We start from the raw sequence: 23,380 nt of genomic DNA, 5'->3' as shown, positions 1-23,380 counted from the left end.
CCCTAGCTCCTTCAGTCCTTTCGCTGCGACACTCTGAGAACACGGCGGCGGCGCCCGACAGTAAACGGAAGTGACGCAATGCAACATCGCCTACTGCGTTCCATTCCTCCTCCCCTCCGACCGGGCTGCAGCCAATCAGCAAATGGGAGGGCGGGTCTGGGACAGGAGGGCCACCAGGCGGCCTGCGGGACCCGGAGGAAATTACTCAGCCCCCGAAAAACTGACCAATCCACGGTCCCAGGAGCCTGGTTGTGTTTACTACCGACCAAAATCCGTGAGCGCTCTGACCAATCACCGTTTGCCTTACAACACGTAAAACCGTTATCAAACGCCTTTTAGGGCGGGATTTATCACTAAGCAGCTCTAGGTTTGGACTACAGAGAAGAGACTATGTGCCGAAGCCAATCAAAACCCGTTGCGATTGAGGCGAGCGGGTTTTCCGCCTATTTCCAGCAATCACGATTGCCGAGGGGCCAAGCGCATCCGTAGGGTAATGGCGTCCCGCCATTGGCTGCTCCTGAAGGATTTTTCCGCCCTCGCGGCGCCCGGCCCTTCGGTGACCCCGCGCTCTGTCCTGAAGTAAGTTCCTTTCGGGGAACCCACACACGCACCCGGCCGGAGGTTGAGTTCCCACCTCGTAGGCGTTGGAAAAGATAAAATTCCAAGAAGCCGATTAGGTTGAATTAAACTAAAATGCTGCTAACTCCAAGCTAAAATGATGAATAAAAAATACTGTCCATCTGATGGCAGTTAGGTCGGAGCCCGCCCCACGTCCGGTCAGGGTGACAGCGCGTCTGGCAACGCTGGCGCCTGCGGAGTCTGGCGGGAGGGAGGGGACTCCCGAGTCCGGCGCTTGGCTCCGCATTCCGTGCCGCAGGTCACAGCAGTCTAGTCTACAGAACCAAGTTTATAATCACTTCTGCCCCCTTCCCCCAAACAAAGTTGGAAGTGCTAAGTTCTCCCAGCGATGTCTCAAACGTGGGAGGGTCGCGGACTTCCGTGGGACGGGGTCAGAAGACAGCAAGCCCCGGAGTGGCGCCGGGACTCCCGGGGGCACTCTTGGATGGAGAACCCGAGCCCGGAGGGAGACCGGCCGGCGCGGCTCCACGAGGGCGTCGGGCACTGGGGCCAGGGAAGAAACATCCTTCCTCAGGTGAAGGCGGGAGAAGAAAATCCGTAAGGGGCCTTCTGCGGAGATGTCCCGGAGTTCTGCGTGGCTTCGGAGACCAAGGCAAGCTCGGGAACGCGGCCGGGTTCTTTTGGGAGGGAGAAAGAGGGGAAGAATGGGGACGCTAAAAATGAAACTCCTCGCGGAAGAGGACGTCATTGCGGCCGCCTCAATGTGGCCGGAGAAGCAGCTTGAGGCATCATTAGATGCACTGCTGAGTCAAATGGCTGATCTGAAGAACTCACTGGGGAGTTTCATTTACAAGTTGGAGAACGGGTATGACCGGCTGACCAGGACCTCTGTCCTCGACAGCTTTTCCTTGCTCTCTGGACAGTTGAACACTCTGAACAAGGTATTGAAGCATGAAAAGACACCACTGTTCCGTAACCAGGGCATCATCTGACGGAGTTTGGATGTGTTGTCCCCTCCAAAACTCATGTGGAAATTTGATCGAGTCATGGGGGCGGATCCCTCATGAATGGATGAATGCTCTCCCTTAGGGGAGAGGGGATTAATGAGTGAGTTCTAGCTCTATTAGTTCCCGCGAGAACTCGTTGCTTAAAAAGACCCTGGCACCTTCTCTCTGTCTTGCTTCCTCTCTCGCCATGTGATCTTCTTGTACCCGCCGGCTGCCTGCCACTTTCCGCCAGGAGTAGAAGCAGCCTGAGGGCCGTGCCAGATGCAGCTGTCCCAGAATCGTAAGCCAAATAAACCTTTTTCCTTTATAAATTACCGTAGTCTCAGGTATTTCTGTTATAGCAACACAAAACCGACTAAAACATCATGCCTCTGGTGGTGTCCCCAGACGAGAGGAAGATCTCATGCGGCACACTGTAGGTGTAGGACGGGTGCCTGTTTTCAGCCATGAGGTGGTCCCTGACCATCTGAGAATCAAGACTGACTCTGAGGTCAAAGAGCAGGAGAATCAACTGACGACGGATGCTGCCCGCGTCGGTGCTGACGCAGCTCAGAAGCAGATCCAGAGCTTGAATAAAATGTGCTCAAACCTTCTGGAGAAAATCAGCGAAGAGGAGCGAGAATCAGAGAGTGGAGGTCTCCGGCTGAACAAACAGACCTTTAACCCTGCAGACACCAATGCCTTGGTGGCAGCTGTTGCCTCTGGGAAGGGGCTGTCTAATTGGAAACCTTCAGGCGGCAGTGGTCCTGGCCAGCCAGGAGCTGGGACAATCCTTGCAGGAACCTCAGGATTACAGCAGGTGCAGATGGCGGGAGCTCCAAGCCAGCAGCAGCCAGTGCTCACTGGGGTGCAAATGCTCAAGCAGGTCAACTAGGGAAAATGCCAAGCGGAATAAAAACCAACATCAAGTCAGCTTCAATGCATCCCTACCAGCAGGGAGAGTGGCGGGCAACCTCCACTCCCAAGTGCTCTTTGCAGACTTGGGCAGTGAAGTTATCTTTTGCTCAAGGCTCACCTAGATAGGTACAATAAAAAGAACATGGGCTTTCAGCAGTAGACAAATCTCAGTTCCTCCGCTGACTAGCTGTGTGGCCTTGGGCAAGTGACCTCATTTTTCTGGGCCTGTTTTCTTGGTTGTAAAGGGTGATGATGCCCCAACCCCTACTGACCTTAACAATGATACCTACCTCTTAGGGTTGTTGTGAGGATTAAAATGAGAACATGAATGTAAAACACTTAGCACAGTATATGAAATAATAAGTATTCAATAAATGATAGTTTATACAAATAAGTAAATATGAACTCCCTGCTTCTAACACCCAAGCATCACTACAGCCTATTCCACCCTTTCAGACATTACCAGCTGGAAGTGTTGCCCTTGGGTTTATTTCTCTAAGGCCTCGATGAAGTCTGATGGTCAATTCTGTTCATTTGGATTCCCTGACATTTTATAGCCCTTACACATTTTACCGCCAGATTGGGCAGTAAAATAAAGATAATGTGGAATGCTGACAATAAGCCAGACAATATGAGAGATCCTTTTCCATATGAGGCCCTTACAATAATGCAGTGACCTAGATATTATTTCAAATGTACAGACTGGCAAAAGTTAAAGAGATTTGTATATTCAGTACTTAGGAGAGTGGAGAAATGGGCACCTTTCTATACTGTTGATAGTATCATTGATGCCCTCTTTGAAGGTAACCTGATAGTGTCTATCAAAATTTAAAATACACATTCATTCTCTTCTAGCTGGAAATTCCTTTCTGGAAATGTATGCTACTGAAATACACAAATATGGAAAAAAACATATCCTACGCTATTCATCAGTTTTGTTAGTAGGGAACAAAACAAAACAAAGCCTAAATTTGCATCTACAGAGGATTACAAAAAATTAATGTATGTATAATATGGCTCTTCATCACTGATGATCCCATACACATACAAAACAAAACTAATTGAAGATAAAAAGCCCTGAATCTTTTTTTTAAAATTGCAGTGATGTGAGTTAACAGAAGCAAAGTCAAGAATCTTTGTATATTAACACCAAATCAGTTACCTGAGCAGTATAGATGCTTAGAATAAATGCACATCATAGAGAGGCATGACATGTAGAACAGGATGTGATGGATCCTGTCTCTTCTGTGCTATCCAGCCTGGAGCCAGAGTATTGATTTGTGTGGTGCCCCACAGTGTGAGCCAGATATACTGGTGTGTGTCCAGCAAAGATGACCAGGATGAGGAGGGACCTAGATACTTTGGTCTGTGAAGAACAATTGAGAGGCTGGAAGGAGTTGCTGAGGCAGGAGAGGAGTAGGTAAATGGAAAGCATAATAGGAATATTCTAGCTTCTGAAGGGCTCAGGGCAGAGGTATTGGTTGTGTTCTCCATGGCCCTGGAGAACAGAACAGGAGCTGCAGGGGGAAGCTACAGAAGTCAGATTCGGCTCCAGGTAAGGAAATCCTGTCCAAGGTGAAAGGTCTGCCTTATAAGGAGTGAGTGCCCACATCTATATGTATGCAAGCAGAGTCTGCATCAGGGATATGAAGGAAGAGAAAGCAAATGAGAGGGGGGAGGACAGGAGAATGAGACAAACATAGAAAAGGAAAAGGAAGAAAAAAGAGGCAGAGGCACAAAAAAGGAAGAGATCCAAGATCAAGGTGCTGGGTCGGCCCGTGGCTCACTCAGGAGAGTGCGGTGCTGCTAACACCAAGGCCACGGGTTTGGATCTTAAAAAAAAAAAAAAAAAAAAAAAACCCAACAAGATCAAGGTGCTGACAAAAAAAAAGAAGAGGGGAGGCAGAAGCAGCAGTTTTCAGAATACAGGGTGAGTCACTGCAAACACGCTGCCTTTCAGGTCTTCAGTAGCAATATCCTGAAATACCAGCAGATGGAGATATTACCCTAGGAAAGGAGGACTTTGCTTCACTCCCCCTCCTCCTCTCAAAAATAGTTTTCCTTCTCTGAAAAACGTTGCTAAGAGAGAAATCCAATGTCTCTGAATTTCCAAACTAATGTTGTATGGTAAATTCCGCCAGTGATTATCCATGATTCTAAACTACAAGAGGTCACTATATATTTTGACATTTTTGGTCAGTTTCTGAGTCAGGCCTGTTTTATCCTGCCCCATTCCAGCTTTATATGCATGAATGTATACGTACATGGTGTGTGTATATGTGTGTTTTGAATCATTGTTAAATAATTAACGTAGGGGTATATACCACAGTCCCCTTCCCTGCTGCCCCAACATTAACGCATTCCTTCCCCAGATAGAATCTCTATCACTTTGAACTCTTGCCAGTGGTAATTATGGGTGTCTTTGCTCTTGGGAGGTGTGTGGTACTTTTCACTCTTCCATCTACTACAAAGCAGCCAAATCCTGAGGACTTTCACAGAATTTGTCTGACTGGCGAAGATCTGTCTTAAAAGGGAAACAATCCAGTATAACAATGCTTCCCAAACTTTAAGAGCATGATACTACAGTTCTAACAGGCTTCCAGGTGTTGATGCTGCTGTTTCCATGTGCCACACTCTGAGTAGGAAGGCCACTCAATGTGTCCCTATCTAAAGAGGGGCCTGGACAGTTCTCTCAAGGACTACAATTGGCTCCTTAGCCACTGTTGTCTTCTTTGTCACTCTTTAACTTTGATTTAACTGTTCATATTTTCATTCAACCAATCATTTACAGAGAATCTATTATGTGTAAACCCTATGCCAGTTGATTTCCACCAACATTACTAAGCATCTTTGATTTCCACTCCCTGTGCTAGATTACCAGGACTAGTAGTGATTCAGGCTTATTTCTTGACCTGTCATTCATTCATTTCACATTTGTTGAAGGTCTACTATGTGCAGGCACTGTTCCAGGAGTTGGAGGTACAACATTGAACAAAACAAACAAATCTGTTTGTTTACTGTTTAACCCCAAAATTGTTTATTGTTAACCCCAAATATGTTTAGTGAGGAAAAAATCAATGGGGGAGATAAATAATTAGACAATTAAGCTTTTTCTTCTTCCTTTTCCATTCCTGAATAATTCAATCCAAAAGCCATTAGATGGGGTCAAGGTAGCTGTAGTGGATTGAATTATGTCCCCCCCAAACTCACTGAGGCTTGAATTGTTTTCCAAGTTTTATATGTTAGAAACTTAGCTCCCTCTGTGACTGTTAAGAGGGTGGGAAATCCTATTTTGGTAACTGAAAGGTGGGGCCTTAAAGAGGTGATTGGATTGTAGGGCCATGCAGTAGTGGATGGATTAAAAATGGTGGTCAGGGGTGTGGTTCCGAGGGCTTTAAAAGAAGAGGAGAGAGTGTGTGTCTCTCTCTCTCTGCTCTCTCTGCTTTCACCATCTTGCAATGTGAGACCCCTGAGTCACTGTCACCACCATCAGATGGACTTTGCACTTCCTAGCCTCAGAAACTGTAAGCAATAAATTTCATTTTCTTTATAAATCACCCAGTCTCAGGTATTCTGTTATAGCAACACAAAAAGGACTAATACAATAGCTTTCCAATCAGAGGAAGAACAATAATAGCTAAATGCAACACATGATTCTTGATGGGACCTTTTTGCTATAAAAACACTATTGGGACAATTGATGAATTTAAATGAGGTGGGAAGTTAAATGGTAATAATGAAACCATGTTAATTTCCTGATTCTGATGGCTGTATTGTAGTCATTTAGGGAATGTTTTTTCTGTAGGAAATACTAAAATCTTCAAAAGTGAAGGGATATCAGGTTGACAACTTATTCTAAGTGGTTTGCAGCAAGAAAAGCTTTTTGCACTGTACTTGCAATGTTTTTATAAGTCTGAGATGGGGTGATTAGAACTGTGTGACAAGAGCTCAGGCAAAGGGGCACACAGGTGTAAAGGTTATTCAGAAGATCCTGGGTGTTGGATGGATGGATGGGGAGAGAATCTTGAAACAAGGCGATTTGAGAAGAGAGATAAGTCAACCCAAGTTCTTGCCCTTCAACAGGGCAACTTTCTTTCTTTCTTTTTTTTTTTAAAGATGACGGGTAAGGGGATCTTAACCCTTGGTTTGGTGTTGTCAGCACCACACTCAGCCAGTGAGCGAACCGGCCATCCCTATATCGGATCCGAACCCATGGCCTTGGTGTTATCAGCACCGCACTCTCCCAAGTGAGCCACGGGCCTGCCCTAACAGTAAAGCCTTTGACTAGGCAAAAGGGGCCGTAACCTGAGTCCAAGCCTAATGACCCTGCTTTTTCCCTTCTCTGCTCTGATAACCCCTGATATAGGAGAGGGGTTGCATCTGCAGGGAGAAAGGGACATGTCCATCAGTTAGGAATCCACCCATCCCCCCTTTCTAGTTCACTCCAGAATCCCCTGCCCAAATGCTCTGAGCCTGCTCGGCCTCTCTCTCTGCTCCATCCTCCTAGGGTTGACTGAGCCACAGGTGTGTGCAGGCCTTGGTCGGAGGAGGAATCATGGCAGCGAGCTGTTTGCAGGGTTGTTGACAAAGGTTAGACTTAAGGGCTGGATGTCCACGTGTGTGGATGGGAGGGCCTAGAGAGGGACGGCTCTCCGCCAGCTGCCATATTTACTTGAGGTTCAAGGAACTACGTCAGAGATTCTTTTTCTTTTTTTTTTTTTGGCAGATGGCCGGTACAGCGATTGAACCCTCGACCTTGGTATTCTAGCAAACTAACCAACTGAGCCTCCGGTCAGAGAATTCTAAATTTGAACTTGGCCTTTAAAGTCTTGGGAAGGTATACACGTATTTGCTGGAGTAGGAGAGACAGACGACACTCTACCGAGACAGTGCTGAGCTGGAAGAAGTCCCACATGAAGATTAGATTGAAGACCTATACGCGTCGTGGACCCTAGTCTAGCAAAACCCGTAATGTGCAGGTGAAGCATTGGGCCAATCAGGTGCTGCGCCTCGAAGAGGCGGGCCGAGGAGGAGGCGTGGCACCGTGTGGGCGGAGACCACGCCTCTCCGCGTGTAGGGGCGGGGCGAAGGGTAGGCGGGACGGAGGTCTCCGCGCGTGGGGGGCGGAGCCACGCGTCTCGCACTCTGGGCGGTTCCCGGCGAGGCCCTTCCTTTTCCGGCCGGTCGCACAATTTGGGCTCCCGCGTGTGAACAAAGCTCTCATGGCTGCGGCTGTCTTAACTCCTGGGCTTGGCGGCCAGACAGGCGAGACGGCGGCAGAAGTGTCTCCGACTGCGAGGTGGCTGTATTGTGGAGAGCCCGACGAGAACCAGAGAGCTGTGCTGGGTAAAGACTGCGGAGCTGGAGCAGAGCTCCCCGTAACCCTCTCCTCTTCCCCCTCGGTACCTCTGCAGTCCTCCGTCGTGTCCCCTTCTCAGCTAGACCCCTCTTAGTCTCCACCATTACCTGGGGCTCGGCCAGGGCTCCCCTGTCATCCCGCCATCTTTCTGTCACCACCTCCCAGCTGGATGAGGACATCCCAGTCATCCTCTCTCTAGGGCTGTGCCCAGGACTCTATCGTCCCCTCACCCAGCAGTTCTCCCATCTGCCCCACTTTCCTTTTTCCACTGGCCAGGTATTCCCCTCTGTCTCTCTAGATCTGTACAGGATCTCCTTCATTCCCCTTTAGATGAAGATCTGAGCTTCCTTTGCCATCCTCATTCCAACAGTCACTGTCGGTGACAATCCAGTTCCTCCCCACCATACACTGTGGGTCCTTCTGTTCTCATCTCATTTTGGGGCTGCACTCTTACAGTCCAGTTCTCCAACGGAAAGCTGCAGAATCCAGGCAACGTGCGCTTTACCCTGTGCAAGAGCAATGACTCCACAAACCCCAGGAAGAGGAGTCAACGGATCCTGGTAAGTGCTGCAGTTGCCAGTTGCGTCCACTCTGCAGGCCTCAGGAGGCCCCTTGGGTGTGGATGGAAGTGGGAAGAAGTGAGGGGAGAAAAGGGGAAATAGCAAAGTAGACTGAAGAATTACTCTGAGCACCAGCATCTTGGGGTATGGCGACAGACTCCATCAGGAGTTAGTATTTTTGGTAAAGTGATGACCTTTCATTTATTCTTTCAACAAGCATTTATTGAGCACCCACTGTAGCCCTGTGCTATAAGCTGCTAGGGAAACAGCCAAATCAGACCTGGCCCTACTCTGAGGGAGCTCATACTCTAGAGCAGGTTTCTCAACTTTGGCACTATTGGCCTTTTGGGCCAGAAAATTCTTTGCTGTGGATGGCAGTCCTGTGCATCACAGGATGGTTAGCAGCATCCCTGGCCTCTACCCACTAGATGCTAGTAGCCCCAGAGAGGATTTTCCTGGGTTGAGAACCTCTGCTCTAGAGAGATGAGAACTGACTGTGAGGAACACTCATATTATACAGTAGATAAAGTTGTGAGTCTGGGGCGGGGGGAAAGTACAGGACAGAGGGTGCGCAGTGGGAGGAGAGGTCTCTCTGCTGGCCAGAATGCCTTCCTGGGGGAGGATGCATTGGAGCTGAGCCCTAAAAGATGGGGCAGGGTTTGGCAGCTGAGGTTTGGTGTTCCAGGGAAGCAGGAAACCTTAGCTGTGATTGGTTTAGCTGGGGAGTGAACCAGCCATTTCCATGGTCCTGAGAGTATGTAGAGAGAAGTCATGGTGGGCAAAGAGGATCAAGAAAGACTTGGACTTTGGGCCGAGGAGGTTGCCTTTATTGGCATACTTATAAGTGCTGGGATCCCCGAGCTTCTCCCTCAAGTCCTGTGGTGCAATTGCCCCAAGAACTTTTCATACCGGTTAGAAGCCAGCACTGTCTGAGGCTTCACTTTTAAAAGCCCTCTTGCCTTTCCTCCAGGGATACTCCAGATTTCCTTAGACAAGAATGGGCACATTCAGGGTGGTATGGCCGTAGATCAGATTCCCTTAGAGATAGCAGGGCTGCATCATCTCCTGGAGGCTCTCTAGTTCTAATCCACTGTGGTTCTAGGTTCTAAAGCTTCTGCATACATAGAAAAGAGAGACAAGGTGTTTCAGACCTTTCAACATTGGTTGTAAATGGAGTTTCCCCCACTCTACATTTTAGGCAGCTGAAACAGATCGACTTTCCTATGTGGGAAACAATTTTGGGACAGGAGCCCTCAAATGCAATACTCTGTGCAGGTAATGGTGGGGAAAGGGACAGTGGAAAGGGTAATGGGAAGGGTAGTGGTGGTAGCACCGGACTGCTGTTTTCGGTTTTTAGGGACAGTGGGAGAAATCTAGGGAGGTTTACCAAGTCCTTGTGTTCCTAGACCCAGGGGCTCTCACACCAGCCTGGAGACATTCCTGGAAGGGGAAGATGACTTATATTTATTGAATTTCCTAAAAACTTTATTTCTTTGTAATATTCTTTCTTTATAACTGTCTTATTCCAAAAGGCAGCTCTCTCCACTAATTTGAAACGTGTGAACAATAGGCCAAAAGAACTAACCCCAAGAAAAGAATTTGGTGGTGTCGAAAGTTCTGGGCTGGGAAAGCAGAGCCCTGGGTTTTCGTCTAGCTGTGCCACTGATTGACTGAGTAACTTTGGGCAACTCTGCCCATCACTGACCCCTGGTCTCCTGTTCTGTACAATGACGATTGTCCCACCTGAACAGTCTACAACTCTCAGGGGCTGGCATGATGTATACAGGGTCCCTGTGATGGTACCTAACAGTGAACCAAAGACCATCCCTTTTCAGAGCCCACACTGGACCATGCCCTAATAGAAGACAGATTGATGTATGTGTGCTTAGAACTATTAACACTGCATCATCCCCTTACAAAGATGCTCTAGTTCAGGTTTGTCTTCTCCCTGTAATTAACAAGATTTTAGTTGTATTTGCCTCCATAAAATTTATGTGTACAGTAAATTCTAGTGTAATTCTAGATTCTTATACCCTTAAAGGATTTTGCATTACAGCAGCAAGATCACCAAATGTGATCAGCTACCAGGATCACCTAGTAGCTTTTTTTTTTTTTTTTTTTTTTTCAGAATCACCTCATGTCCCCTTTCCTCCCATCCCCTCCTTTTCCCTTACCACGCAGAGAATTGCTGCTGGAGGGGATTATTGTTACTCATGAGCAATTGATGCATTCCTTGGGTGTGCTGGGGCAGAAAGAAGGTTGAGAATTTTTAAGCAGGAAAAAGGAAGTTGTGAAAATGATACCTTTTGCATAGTCCATTGTCTCTGGCATTATTCCTTCTTTATTCAGGCATTTTGTGGGAATTCTGAACAAGACCTCTGGCCAAATGGAAGTGTATGATGCTGAAGTGTTCAACATGCACCCTCTGTTTTCAGGTAGCTCCTAGTCATGAAAGCTCACAGAAATGCTGTATATTTGGGGTTTGCTGGATGAATTGGTTTGAGTTTTAGACTTATAATATGTATTTTGTAGTCATTTTTAAAAGGATGCCTTTCTGCCAGTTTTTTTTTTTTTCCTCTTATTTGAAAAAGTTTTAGAGTTTTTTTATTCAGCAGACATTTATTGATGACCTACTATGCAACAGGGACCAAGCTAGGGACTGTGGATGTAGCAGTAAGCAAGACAGACACAGATCCTGTCCCCACAGTGTTTATAGACTTGAGATCAGAAGCTAATCTTAGTTAAAGCAAGTTGAGCAATGATCTGAGCAGAATATCGGAGGACATGTCTGATATCAATTTACTTTCCACTGAAGGCCTTTCTTAATTCTCTTAACTGTTTTAGTTGGGGTAGAGGTTTTAGAATCTCTGGTAGGCGAAGGAAGTTGCTTATAGGTTTGATAGTAACTTTCATGTTGATGAAAAGTCTCTACACTATCTCTGATTTGGGGAGGATCTATTCTTTTCCCTAACCCAGTGGGAGAAGTTGTGTTACTTCTCTGCTCTGTCATCTTAGAATGCTCAAGGTTAGAGTGAGATCTTCTGAGATGACAAACAAGAGGGTCAGACTCAGAAGACTCCTGTTCCCTAAATCTCAAACCTTGAATCAAATCCTTGGTGATGCCCTTAAATACTGAGAACCATGGCAGGGCAGGGTGATAGATAAGGAAGGATCACTGGAATCATTGTAAATCTGCCTGGTATCTTCAGAGGCATCAGTTCTTACTCTATTTCCTCAAAGCAGTGGTTCCCTCTCTTTTGAGAATCTGATAAGGACCCAAACCTACTTCTCAGAAATATGCGTAATATTTTTATGTATATATACAAAAATATGTGAGAGATTTTACACAGAATTTTAAAGGACTCTTGAGTCCTGGCGCCCATCTATAAATTTCCTAGGGCTTCATAGGCTCTAGGTTAAGAATTCCCTGCTTTACAAACAGATGTAACTACATTTAAGTCATCCTCCAAATGTTCTTCTAAATTCCAAGAAGGCAAGGAAAATTGTTTATTAATTTATTGATTTTTGTTTTTATTTGTAAACATTTGCAACTACTGGTTTATTCTAGCTAGCACGTGCACACACACACACACACACACACACACAACATTTATATTGGGTCCTTACTATGTGCTAGTCACTGTTCTAAGCACCTTCAACATCTCTTACTTCACACAGCAACCCTCTGGGGTTGGCACTGTTATTCCTTTTTTACTGATGACAAAACTGTGGTACAGAGGTTAGATGACTTTGGTGGAGGGTGCTGCTGATATAACTGAGGCAAGGCCACTCCAGAGCTTGTGCCCTTGTCCGCTAGATCATGCTGCCCCTTATTTGAGTACTCTGTGGACGATTAGAGAGCATCATGCCAGTAATACGTACCTCATATTTATGCCTGCTCTTAGGTCTTTTACCATGAGAGCAAAACTACTTACTGGAAAGAGCCAAGGACTTGATTTCCAATCCTCTCTCTGCCACTGCCTGGTGAACTGACCTGGGGCAAGTCATTTCATGTGGAGCCTCATTTTTCCTTATTTGCGGAACGAAGAGGTTGGACCAGATGACCCCTTCTTTTGACTCCCTAATTTATTCTGCAGGTTCTTTGACTGTATACTAAAGCTACATATTAAATGTTCACAGTATACACTCATGTTAAGCTCAGGAAAGTCCTCTAGTAAAGAAATCTGTTTTTCTTAGATTAACTATTAAACAAATAAATATTCAAGACAATTACTATTTGTAGGCCTTACTGTTTGCTTTTTTCTGTCTCTGTTTTTGTGTGTTTTGCATTTTGATAGATGAATCAATTGACAGTGAATCAACACTAGAGAGTCAGACCAAAACTTATCGAGAGAAGGTAAGTGTGACAGAATTAAGATGTGGGACCTTAAGCAAGTTCCTTCTAGACCTTGGGTTTCTCCATCAGGAAAATGAGCATGTTGAACTCAGGGGCCTCCCTGGCTGCTCCCAGCTTGTTCAGTCTGTAGTTCTCTGGACAGTTTCAACCTGCAGAGGCCTCCTTGGTGTCACAGAAAGCAGTTCTGCTCGCGTCTGGGGCAGCTGAATGCAACTCTGTGCCAGTGTTTGGAACCAGGTCTCTGGGTGGTACAGGTGTAGCATAACACTCGTTTTTAGGATTTAGTTCAAGTTTCAGAAAATATTGGTTGTAGCCTGGAAGCTTTCACATTAAAACAAAGTAAACTTCAGGATTTTCAATGTAGAAATTTCCTGCAAAGGTGATCTCACCCCAGGATGGTAAATTGAATCTTCAGTGCTGCCTGGAGCTCTGTATTGAGAAGGGGGGGCTGGCCAGTTTGCTCAGTTGGTTAGATTACAGCTTTATAACCCCAAGGTCATAGGTTCGGATCCCTGTACTGGCCAGCTGCCCCCACCCCCAGACCCCCCCAAAAAAGGGTGAGAAGGAGTCTGAGGCCATCTCCTTGGTCAGGGAGAAGGAATGAGTAATCTACCAGCAGTGTCTGTTCTGGGTGTAGGATGGGAGAATGGTAAGCTGTGTGCCACAGATTTACCAGCCCTAATTCTAATCAAGTCTTTTCATTTTACTGATGGAGATGCTGTCGTTTTGTAAATAGCCCTTTACAGTTTATAAAATAAGTACAGATGCTTCTTGACTTACAATGGTGTTACATCCTGATAAACCCATTTTAAGTTGAAAATACCAGAATTCGAAAATGCACTTAATACACCTGACCTACCAAACATCGTAGCTTAGTCTAGCCCACCTTAAACATGCTCAGAAAGCTTACATTAGCCTAAAGTTGGGCAAAATCATCTATCACAAAGCCTGTTTTGTAGAAAAATACTGAATGTCTCATGTAATGTATTGAATACTGTACTGAAAGTGCAAAACAGAATGGTTGTATGGGTACCCGAAGTATGGTTTCCATTGAATGCCTATAGCTTTAGCACCATTGTAAAATTGAGAAATCGTTAAGTCAGACTAAGTCGGAGAATGTCTATATTTCAAATCTGTTAATATCATTTGATGCCTACAACATTCCTAAGGTAGACAAGTCTGACTCAGCTTGAGTTACAGGTGAGGTGATAATGGCTCAGGGATGCTGAGTGTCCCTGTAGGAGTGGCACTGCTCACCTGTTCTGTCCCCAGTAACCAGGTCCGTCTCTTACACAGATGGATTCTTGCATTGAAGCATTTGGTACCACTAAACAGAAGCGAGCTCTGAACTCCAGGAGAATGAACAAAGTTGGCAGTGAATCTTTGAATCAGGCAGTAGCTAAAGCTGCAGAGAGTATCATTGATGCAAAGGGTGTGACTGGTAAGCAGCTGGACCTTGGAGTAAGAGTCTGCCCATAATAAGTTTTCTTTTCTCTTGAGATCTGTTACCTGTCCCCAGATGGAAATGATGGGAGTTAGGGCTGGATTCTTTTCTGCCTCTCGCAGAGGGCCTTCTCAGGGACAGACTCTGGAAGTACTAAGAAACGTTGATGTGGCCCTGCTCTTGGTGCAGAGTTACAGCCTTCAGGGCACAGAGGAGGGATAAGTCCTCAAGTCCCTCTTTGTGAGTTGCTGGGAGACTTTGGTCACAAAGACTGACGTGATGCTGATGGAACTGAGCCTCCAGAGGAGGCGTTTCACTCTGAGGTCAGTGGGTCTTTTTCTGGTCCTTGGCAGCTCGAGTATTAAATACATTCTTAAAAATATATTTATTGTTCGGGCCGAGCCCGTGGCGCACTCGGTAGCGTGCTGCGCTGGGAGCGCGGCTACGCTCCGCCGCGGGTTCGGATCCTATATAGGAATGGCCAGTGCACTCACTGGCTGAGTGCCGGTCACGAAAAAACGACAAAAAAAAAAAAAAAATATATATATTTATTGTTCAAATATATTATAAGAACATAAAAGAAAGTTTCTATAAGTGCAGTTTTTCTATTAAGAATGGAATTCTGGTAATTTTTAGAAAATGTTTCAGCACACTATGATTATATAAATATTTTTATATGTTTACTTTCAATGCTTTCATTATTTTATTTTTTGACATTTAAATCTTAACTCAATTAATTCTTTTTTTTGGCATATGGTAGAGATCTAATTTTATATTTTGTTAATGATTAGCCAGTTGTCCCCAACTCCATCCTTTCCTTTTATTTTTTGGTGGCTGGCCAGTGTGAGGATCTGGACCCTCGATTTTGGTGGTATAACATAGCACTCTAACGAGCTGAGCTAACCGGCCAGCACTTTATCCTTTTCTTTTACAAAATATGATTTAAAAAGCCATCTTTATTTTATTTTATTTATTTTATTTATTTTATTTTATTATTATTATTTTTTAAAAGATGACCGGTAAGGGGATCTTAACCCTTGACTTGGTGTTGTGAGCACCACGCTCAGCCAGTGAGCGAACCGGCCATCCGTATATGGGATCCGAACCCGTGGCCTTGGTGTTATCAGCACCACATTCTCCCGAGTGAGCCACGGGCCGGCCCTAAAAAGCCATCTTTATTATTTTACTGTATTCTTTGTTTTTTGGTTTTCCTGGCAGCTGGTCAGTACAGGGATTGAACCCTGGACCTTCGTGTTATCAGTACCATGCTCTAACCAGCTGAGCAAACTGTCCAGCTTTTTTCCTGCATTCTTAAAACACTTAGTTGTGTTCTGTTCCATTGTTCTGATTGGTGTAGCAGCACCAGGCTCTTTTGATTATAGCAGCCTTGCCATCTGGTTTATTGCCTTATAGGGCAAGTTTATCCTCCTCCTTCATTTTTATTTTTCAAAAATGTATTAACTGTTGTAGCATGCTTTTTCTTCTAGGGGATCTAGAATTATTTTGTCAAGTACCCTCGAAAATAAAGATGGGGTTAATATGGGGAGAATTAACATCTTTACAATGATATGTTTTCCTATCCAGGAACATAGAAGTAGGCTTCTCCATTTATTCAGTGACATACTTTAATCTCTAAGGAAATTTAAAAATTTTTTCATTACGTTTACTCTCAGGTGTTAAAGGATATTTAATAAGAATAATAATTCAACCATATTCCAGATAATTCAACCATCATCTCCCAGACCAACTCTTCGAATTTTCCTGTTTTTTCCTCCATCCTTACCTGTATACATACTTAATTTTTACATGGTCATTCTTCTAGGGTAGTTACAATTTTATATTCTGAAGGGTTTTTTTTTTTCCACTTATAATATATGGTAAAATTTTCTGGAAGTTAAGCCAGCCATTAAAGGCTATTTTGAATATCCCTCACTTTTGGCTTCTCTCATAGTGTATTGTAAATGTTTTTTTGCCTATCTGTCTCTCCCAACTCTATTGCAAGCGACCTGAGAGGACCATGCTGTATCCACGTTCTCCAATGCCTGGGGTAGTGTTTGCTTCATGAGGGGAGCAGTCAGCCTGATTGGGGTGGTGGTGGGGGGTTGTTGGGTAATTTGGGCAGAAGCTTTCAGCCTTGGTATTTCTAAACCATTTGTGGTCTTAAGAATAGGGTGATACTGACACTAATCTTTCTTGTATTGAAAAGCTCTGGTCAGTGATGCCATCCATGGTGACTTGCAAGATGACTCCCTCTACCTTCCTCCCTGCTATTCTGATGCAGCCAAGCCTGAAGATGTGTATAAGTTTGAAGATCGTATCCTGCTTGTGGTGGAGAAGCTGTCTTATTTCACAAGTTGGGATGTTTGTGCATGAATGGCACAGCCAAGCTGTCTGAAGGTGTCTGTGGTCCTGTAACATTCACAAAAGCTACATCCAAACCTTTCCAGTTGCCCCAGGGCTATTGCCAGGAGGTCAGCTTGGCATCCTCACTAGCTGAGGGACCCAGCCCTTGGACTCAAACTCACTCCTTAGCAAAATGCCAATAGCTCAGACCTGTGGAGTCACTCTCTACAAATAGCCAAAATATGACTTTTGAGTTGGCCAAAGTCTAGGGCAGACTGATTTTGTAAAGGAAGGGTTGGAGGTTAGAGTTTTACAACTTGATGGGTCTGGTCAGATGGAAAATGCCTGCAGTGGCTCTGTTATAAGAAAGAGGAGTCAGGGTGGGCTGGTTAGCTCAGTTGGTTAGAGCCTGGTGTTATAACACCAAGGTCAAGGATTTGGATCCCGGTGCCAACTAGCCACCAAAAAAAAAAAAAAAAAGGCAGAAAAGCCCAAATAGGGAACAAGGCTGGGAGTCTGAGAAGTGAGTCCCCAAGCTCTGCCCTGATGTACTATGTGATCTTTCCCTCTCTGAGCCTCAGTTTTCCTATCTGTAAAATGAGGCTACTACGAGATGATCTAGTTAGTTGGATATTTCCATTTTGGGCAGATTGCGTTCTTAACCTGTAACTAGTTCTTTCTCCTGCGGAGTATGAAGCTCTTCGGAGCCCATCTGAAGCTTTCAGGAACGTCACATCAGAAGAAATACTGAAGATGATTGAAGAGAGCAGGTACCCTCACTTGTGCAGAGGGGGAGTCTGGGGAGTCATGTTGGAAACAACAGTAGTCAGACGTGAAGTGGGACCTTTGGCTGTCAGTCAGTGAGGAGTATGTCTGTTCAGATTTGAACACGAATGAATCAGTGTTTTCTTGAACATTTGGGATTCCACAAGCTGTCGGTAGGTTGAAGGGAGAGAGTTGTCCCGAGTGCATGGGACCTGCAGCTGGACAAAGGATAGCAAGGCTTTACAGTATGGGGCTGGGAACCAGAGCTAGCCTGTGTTCACCAGTGTCATGCTGATGTTGATTGTCACCAGCAGCTCCCAAATGCTGGCCTGGGAATGGGTGCCAGCTGAAGTGATGGTTTCTCTGTGATTATAAGCTGGGCAGGCTTTTCTAAAGTTAAACTTATGTATTTTAAATAATTCAGAAATTATTTCCTTACCCCCTCCACTTTTTTGCCATTAAAACAGCTTTTCTTTTATGATGATGGTGGGATTTTTTTATTTTTTATTTTTATTTTTAAAAGATGACCGCTAAGGGGATCTTAACCCTTGACTTGGTGTTGTCAGCACCGTGCTCTCCCAAGTGAGCCACGGGCCGGCCCAATGGTGGGATATTTTGCTTTTGAGTTATTTCTTTTAATAATTTCATCTTGAGAAAATAAAGAGTTGTCAATCCTAGGTTGGATCTTCTAATTTTTGTTTTGAAATTTTACTGGTCATTGAAATTCAGAGCCTTTAATGCCTGTTTTTTTTTTTTGCTCCAAAGATTTTATTTCCAAAAGAGAACTCATTATTAGTTTTTAATTGTTTTAATGTGATTGTGACTCAGTGATAGGCATAGAAACGAACTCTGGACTAGGAGTCTGAGCACCAAGTCTCCAAACTCTGCCATGACATACTCTGCCTCTTGGAGCCTCCGTTTTCCTATCCGTGAAATGAGGCCACTGTGAAATGATCTTTTTATCTCTGCAAGTCCAGGGTCTTGATAGAGTAGAACATAAAAATATTGGCTACCACCGATGGAGCTTTTTGTGCCAAGGACTGTTCTAAGTGCTTTACTCACATTGTCTCTTTTAATCCAGAAAAAATCCTTAGGAGGAGGGTACTATCATTGGCTCCAGTTTATAGGTGGAGAAACCAGGGCACAGAGATGTAAAGAAATTTGTCCAAGTCGTTAAATGGCAGAGAAGGGATTCAAACCCAGACAGTCTGATTCCAGAGCCTATGCTCCTGACCACTAAACCAGAGGTCGTCTAACTAAGGCCAGTGTGCCAAGTCTGACCTGCTGCCTGTGAATAAATAAAGTGTAAATAAAGTTTTATTGGAACACAGCCCTGCTCAATTACTCAAGTGTATCTATGGCTGCTTTTGCTCTATGACATTAGAGTTGAATGCAACAAAGATAGCATGGTCCACAAAGCCTAAAATACCTACTCGTTAACCCTTGTTGATCCCTGCACTAACCACGCTCCTCTTGTTAGAAGGAGTGTTGCGTGTGATGGCCTTCCCTGAGCTGTTGAGTGTGTGTCAAGGGTGAGATACGCCTCCTGTACTAACTGTGAGGGAGAATGCTTCTGGCAGAGCCTGTCTTACCCTGACACATTCCTCCCTTTCCCTTCCTTGTTTTAGGCACTGCTGCTTTGTCATAGAAGCGTTGAAGTCTTTGCCATCAAATGAGGAGAGCCGAGACCGCCAGGCCCGATGCATATGGTTTCTAGACACCCTCATCAAATTTCGAGCTCAGAAAGTAATTAAGCGAAAAAGTAAGCCCATGATAGACATTTTATTCTAGTTACTTCCAGTCCGTTATTTGTCAGTAATTCTTAGATCGGCTCTAATGAGAGAAGGAAATGGATGTTAGTCCAAGTCTTTATTTTTAACTGCAACAGTGAGATTCCTATTGGTACTGCTGACATGCTGGGAAGTCTTGCCAAGCTTTTTTCTCTGTGGATCTCTATTTCCTCATCTGAAAATGGGGACAGGTTGGATTATGTGATTGCTCAGGAGCCTTCCAGAGCTAACACTCACTATGATTCTGCATGGGGTAAAATATAGTATCCAGGTCAGATCAAATGAAAATTTTAAGGGACTGTTAGAATTAACATAAGTTACAAAGGGAGAGAAAATTGGCATTGCTCATGAGGGCTTCTGGTGGGTTGTATTGTGTCAGCTTACTTCTGACTAGGAGAGGAGAGTTTCTAATGGTAATCCCGGTGTTGCCTTTGGCTAGGACCATCTGTGACTGTCACACACTGTGACTGTCATTCACCCCGGGCTGGAAACCCAGCAGGAGGCATCTGTGATTTTAGGCATGAGGTGTATTCACTTATTGTTACTATGATTGGGCATCCAAGAGTCTATATTCATGTTTTCCAGTATTTTCTTAGTTCTTATTTTCACCAGTCTCCCTTCCTCTTTCTCTCTCTGGGCTTTTTCCACAATCTCTTTTGTTTTCTAACATTTTGGTAATTCTGTGTCCTTAGGCTTCTTTTAGATGTTTTTCTTTCCTGTCACTGCCCTGTCAGAAACACCTCTCCTGCATGTGTGATCTGCAGGCTGAAGCACACCTGAGCATATTTTCATTTTAAAGTGGTTGTTCTGTTTCATGGGCCGCTGCTTCTGTTACCACATGGTTCTGTTCATGACAGTGGCCCAGCTGTTGGCCTCATCTCCCAGGTTTTGAGAGACAATAATCAAACTCAGCTTTGCATTGTAGGTGCCCTGGGACCTGGAGTTCCTCACATCATCAACACCAAACTGCTGAAGCACTTTACCTGCTTGACTTACAACAATGGCAGGTCAGAGGGGTTGAGTTCTGGGGTTTTTGCCTGTGAAAGAGAAAGCAGGTGGGGGGGCAGGAGTGAAAAGCAGAGGCTTGGATTCAAGTCCATGTCCACAGAGATGCAGTGCTGAAGAGATCACTGCCATTTACAGGGGTTCTGGGGTCAAGTAAGTTTAGGAAACACTGTATTTTACATATGCTATCCCCCTTGGAAAAGTTCACATTATCTTTTGGGAATATTAAAGGCTCTGGGGAGTCCTACAGTAAAGATTTATTTCACTTCACACACTTCTTTCAATGAACCCTTCCTGAAACTAGGAGCACTAGGAACCCGCTAGTGTTCTGTGGAAAGGCAGTGCTGCAGACAAGGGCAGCCTGCATGATGACTTTGGGGGAAGAACCCCAAGCAGTGCCCCCGGGCATCCTTCCTGCCATTTGCTTGGAGTGTGCTTTTAGATCCCGAGTGTGCTTGGAAGACTCAGCAACAGCTGAGTTTGGCGTGACTGTGGTGGACCCTTGCTAGTGCAAAGCTCTAACCATGCTTGGGGAAAGTGTAGGTGCAGCTTTCTCTGTCCCACGTGGAGGGAAACACTGGATTGGCTTGCTGCCGCACTGTGTGTGAGGCTCAGGCACCTTGGAAGGGACTAGGAGTGTTGCCCAAATTCCTCTTCCTTTCCCCAAGTTGGGAAGGCATTGGATGCATATGGGAACAGGCTTAGATGTTCTTATTTTGCTTTTGGAGAAATTGTCTTAGAGTTTAATTTTGTTTTTCCTTTATTGCCACTGATTTTGCAGTTTACGGAATTTAATTTCGGATTCTATGAAGGCGAAGATCACTGCATATGTGATTATACTTGCCTTGCACATAAACGACTTCCAAGTTGACCTGACAATGTTACAGAGGGACTTGAAGCTCAGTGAGAAAAGGTGAGCACAACAATGAAAAAGTCCCTGCAGGATGGCTTGTATATTTCTAGTACCACTGGAAAGCATGAGGCACCATCATGGGGACTGGGGGTGTTTAATGTGGGAAAAACTTGGGACCAGAGGACAATTTTCAGTGAATGAATGAACAGCTAGACATCACTGAGTGTCTTATCTTTGCTAAGTACAGCATTAAATTCTGTCATATTGTCTCATTGCTTTCCCTAAAACGCAATTGAAGAATCTGAGGTTCAGAGAAGTAAATGACTTTCCCAAGGTCGCACAACCGAGGAAGGAGTAGTTGAGCTTCAAACCTGAGCCTTTCCATGGCATTCTGTTCCTGAATAACTGAACAGCCTTCATTCTCTGAAGTGTTGTCACTGGGGAGAGGGATTCTGTATGGTCCTGAGGAGTGGAACCCAGGGGTAGAAGTTATAGGAGAACCCAACCTCAGCTTAATAAGAAGAGCTTTCTCAGAGTCAGATGGAAGGGGCTTCCAGGGAAGGTGTTCAAGGCAACGTGGGGCTGCTGGTTGGCAGGGAAGTCATGCTGGAGGTTCTTTGACTGGATTGGGAGAGCTGGTAGACTTTCTAGGCCACCTATAGCCTTGCCAGAGAAGATTCAGGTAGTAGAGGGCAGAGCTTCTCAGGATCCTGATCTGTTGGGAGCCTTTGTCAGTGGGAGATAAAGCTTTTGTTAGTGTGTAAGCCTTTGTCAGTGATTTAGGGACATCTGATATCCAAGGACCTGGATGGTGTTCCAGGAGAGCCTGTGAAAACACCTCCATCTTGACTCTTCTAGCAGTCTGCGGAGGTGTTATTCTGACGGCTGTCTTCAAACCTCATTCCTAAAGGCAGTGAGGTTGGAAAGGAAAAGAGAATAGGTACTTGGAGCCTGTCAAATTCTAGCAATCCTCAAACCTGCTTGTTTTTATAGTTTGGTTATAGGAAGTAAAGTAAGTTAGTAACAGGGATCTAGATAACCTGGTTTTCCATCACCTTTATTGATATTTTCTAACTGCAGCACATTAAAATGAAATTGTCTAGCTGATGGTCCCAGGGGTTGGGGGAATTGTATCTGCCTCTTCGGGGGCTTTGCTCCTGCTGGCCACTTGTGGGATTCTGACTTCATGGCCTGGAGCATGAATGTGCTGCTCTCTCCTGCCAAACCTCCCTGAACAGTCCCATTGAGGGATCTCTCTCCATTTGTTCTGTTTGTTTCTTCCTTAGGATGATTGAGATAGCGAAAGCCATGAGGCTAAAGATCTCTAAAAGAAAGGTGTCTCTGGCAGCTGACAGGGAAGAGGATCACAAAATGGGCACTCTGTCCATCCCACTGCCTCCAGCCCAGACCTCGGACCGCCAATCAAAGCGGAGGAAAATTATCTAGAAGTGTGGTTTCCAGACAAAGGATTTTGGCCACATCATAGCCACTGCTTCTTTTTTTTTTTTTTTTTGTCTTTTTCGTGACCGGCACTCAGCCAGTGAGTGCACCGGCCATTCCTATATAGGATCCGAACCCACGGCGGGAGCGTCACCGCGCTCCCAGCGCAGCACTCTACCGAGTGCGCCACGGGCTCGGCCCCATAGCCACTGCTTCTGTTCATTTCCATATTTGTTTTTAAAAAGAAAGGGGGGAAAAAAGCCTTGCTTTGGCAGGGCCATGAAGCCAGAAGCCAGCATCTCAGTTGTGCTTGTCTTATGCAGAAATATAAAGTGACAGCCATATTGGACTGCTGCTGTGATTGGTGTTGCTGTGATTATAAATGGCAGAAGTTTCTCATGTTGGTTCACACGTGTGGGGATTTGGGAGGGTGGGGCGTGGGGACATCAGAGTTAGAAGATCTCACCAGGCTGAACCCTGAGCCAAATCGAATGGAGGCAGGTTTATAAAGAGAAATGTGAAGTGCTGTGCTTAGGTCTGGAAGAGGTGGCTTTGGACTTTATCAGTAGGTAACTGTGGGTCACCAGTGTGATGGGGATCCAAAATAGGCTAGTTGATGGCCTGCTGTCATAGGGTGAAGCCACATCATGAAGCACTGACCCCAGTTTCTCTGCCTGGCTGAGGCCACATAGAGGGCAGGGGTCAGCTGTGAAAGCCACACTTTTGAGGAGGATGAATCAGTCAGGGTTGAGTACAGAAAACAAATTGTTCTAGGTATTGTAAGAAGAAAGGCGTTTAATACATGGATAAGTTACTATAAAATTGTTAGAAGGGCTGGAGGACTGGGAATCAGGAAGTTGCCACTGGAACTGGTGAATTCAAGAGCACGCTGCTGGGGTTGCCATCTGGGGATCAGGAAGTTGCATCTGCCCCACAACTGCTTCTTGAGTTCATGGAGCTGGAGACCTGACACAGCCAGCC

The 23,380-nt window shown here is 45.3% G+C and overlaps 1 protein-coding gene and 1 pseudogene across 1 annotated transcript; both read left to right on the top strand.

The window, feature by feature from the left end:
* Window positions 1-1,281: 1,281 nt before the first annotated feature.
* On the top strand, window positions 1,282-2,723 carry LOC134366129 (mediator of RNA polymerase II transcription subunit 8-like; annotated as a pseudogene).
* A 4,927-nt stretch (window positions 2,724-7,650) lies between these two features.
* Window positions 7,651-22,748, top strand: POLR1E (RNA polymerase I subunit E). Its single transcript, XM_063082243.1, has 12 exons — window positions 7,651-7,829; window positions 8,299-8,402; window positions 9,601-9,677; window positions 10,752-10,837; window positions 12,701-12,759; window positions 14,056-14,200; window positions 16,410-16,517; window positions 17,220-17,316; window positions 18,940-19,073; window positions 20,027-20,108; window positions 20,888-21,019; window positions 22,246-22,748. The coding sequence occupies exons 1-12, from the start codon at window positions 7,706-7,708 to the stop codon at window positions 22,403-22,405; spliced, it is 1,308 nt and encodes a 435-aa protein (XP_062938313.1). The 5' UTR covers window positions 7,651-7,705; the 3' UTR covers window positions 22,406-22,748.
* The last annotated feature ends 632 nt before the right edge of the window (window positions 22,749-23,380 follow it).

The sequence above is a fragment of the Cynocephalus volans genome, chromosome 17, assembly GCF_027409185.1.
Source record: "Cynocephalus volans isolate mCynVol1 chromosome 17, mCynVol1.pri, whole genome shotgun sequence".
Taxonomy (NCBI): Eukaryota; Metazoa; Chordata; class Mammalia; order Dermoptera; family Cynocephalidae; genus Cynocephalus; species Cynocephalus volans.
The sequence above is the reverse complement of the archived record's forward strand: the minus strand, read 5'-3'. Positions and strand labels throughout refer to the sequence as shown.

What these genes read in the sequence shown, in the direction of transcription:
- POLR1E (XM_063082243.1), top strand. Translation starts at nt 7,706, where the DNA reads ATGGCTGCGGCTGTCTTAACTCCTGGGCTTGGCGGCCAGACAGGCGAG. An exon ending in AGAGGAGTCAACGGATCCTG is followed by an intron (nt 8,403 to 9,600) that starts GTAAGTGCTGCA and finishes TCTACATTTTAG; the next exon opens with GCAGCTGAAACAGATCGACT. An exon ending in CCAAAACTTATCGAGAGAAG is followed by an intron (nt 12,760 to 14,055) that starts GTAAGTGTGACA and finishes TCTCTTACACAG; the next exon opens with ATGGATTCTTGCATTGAAGC.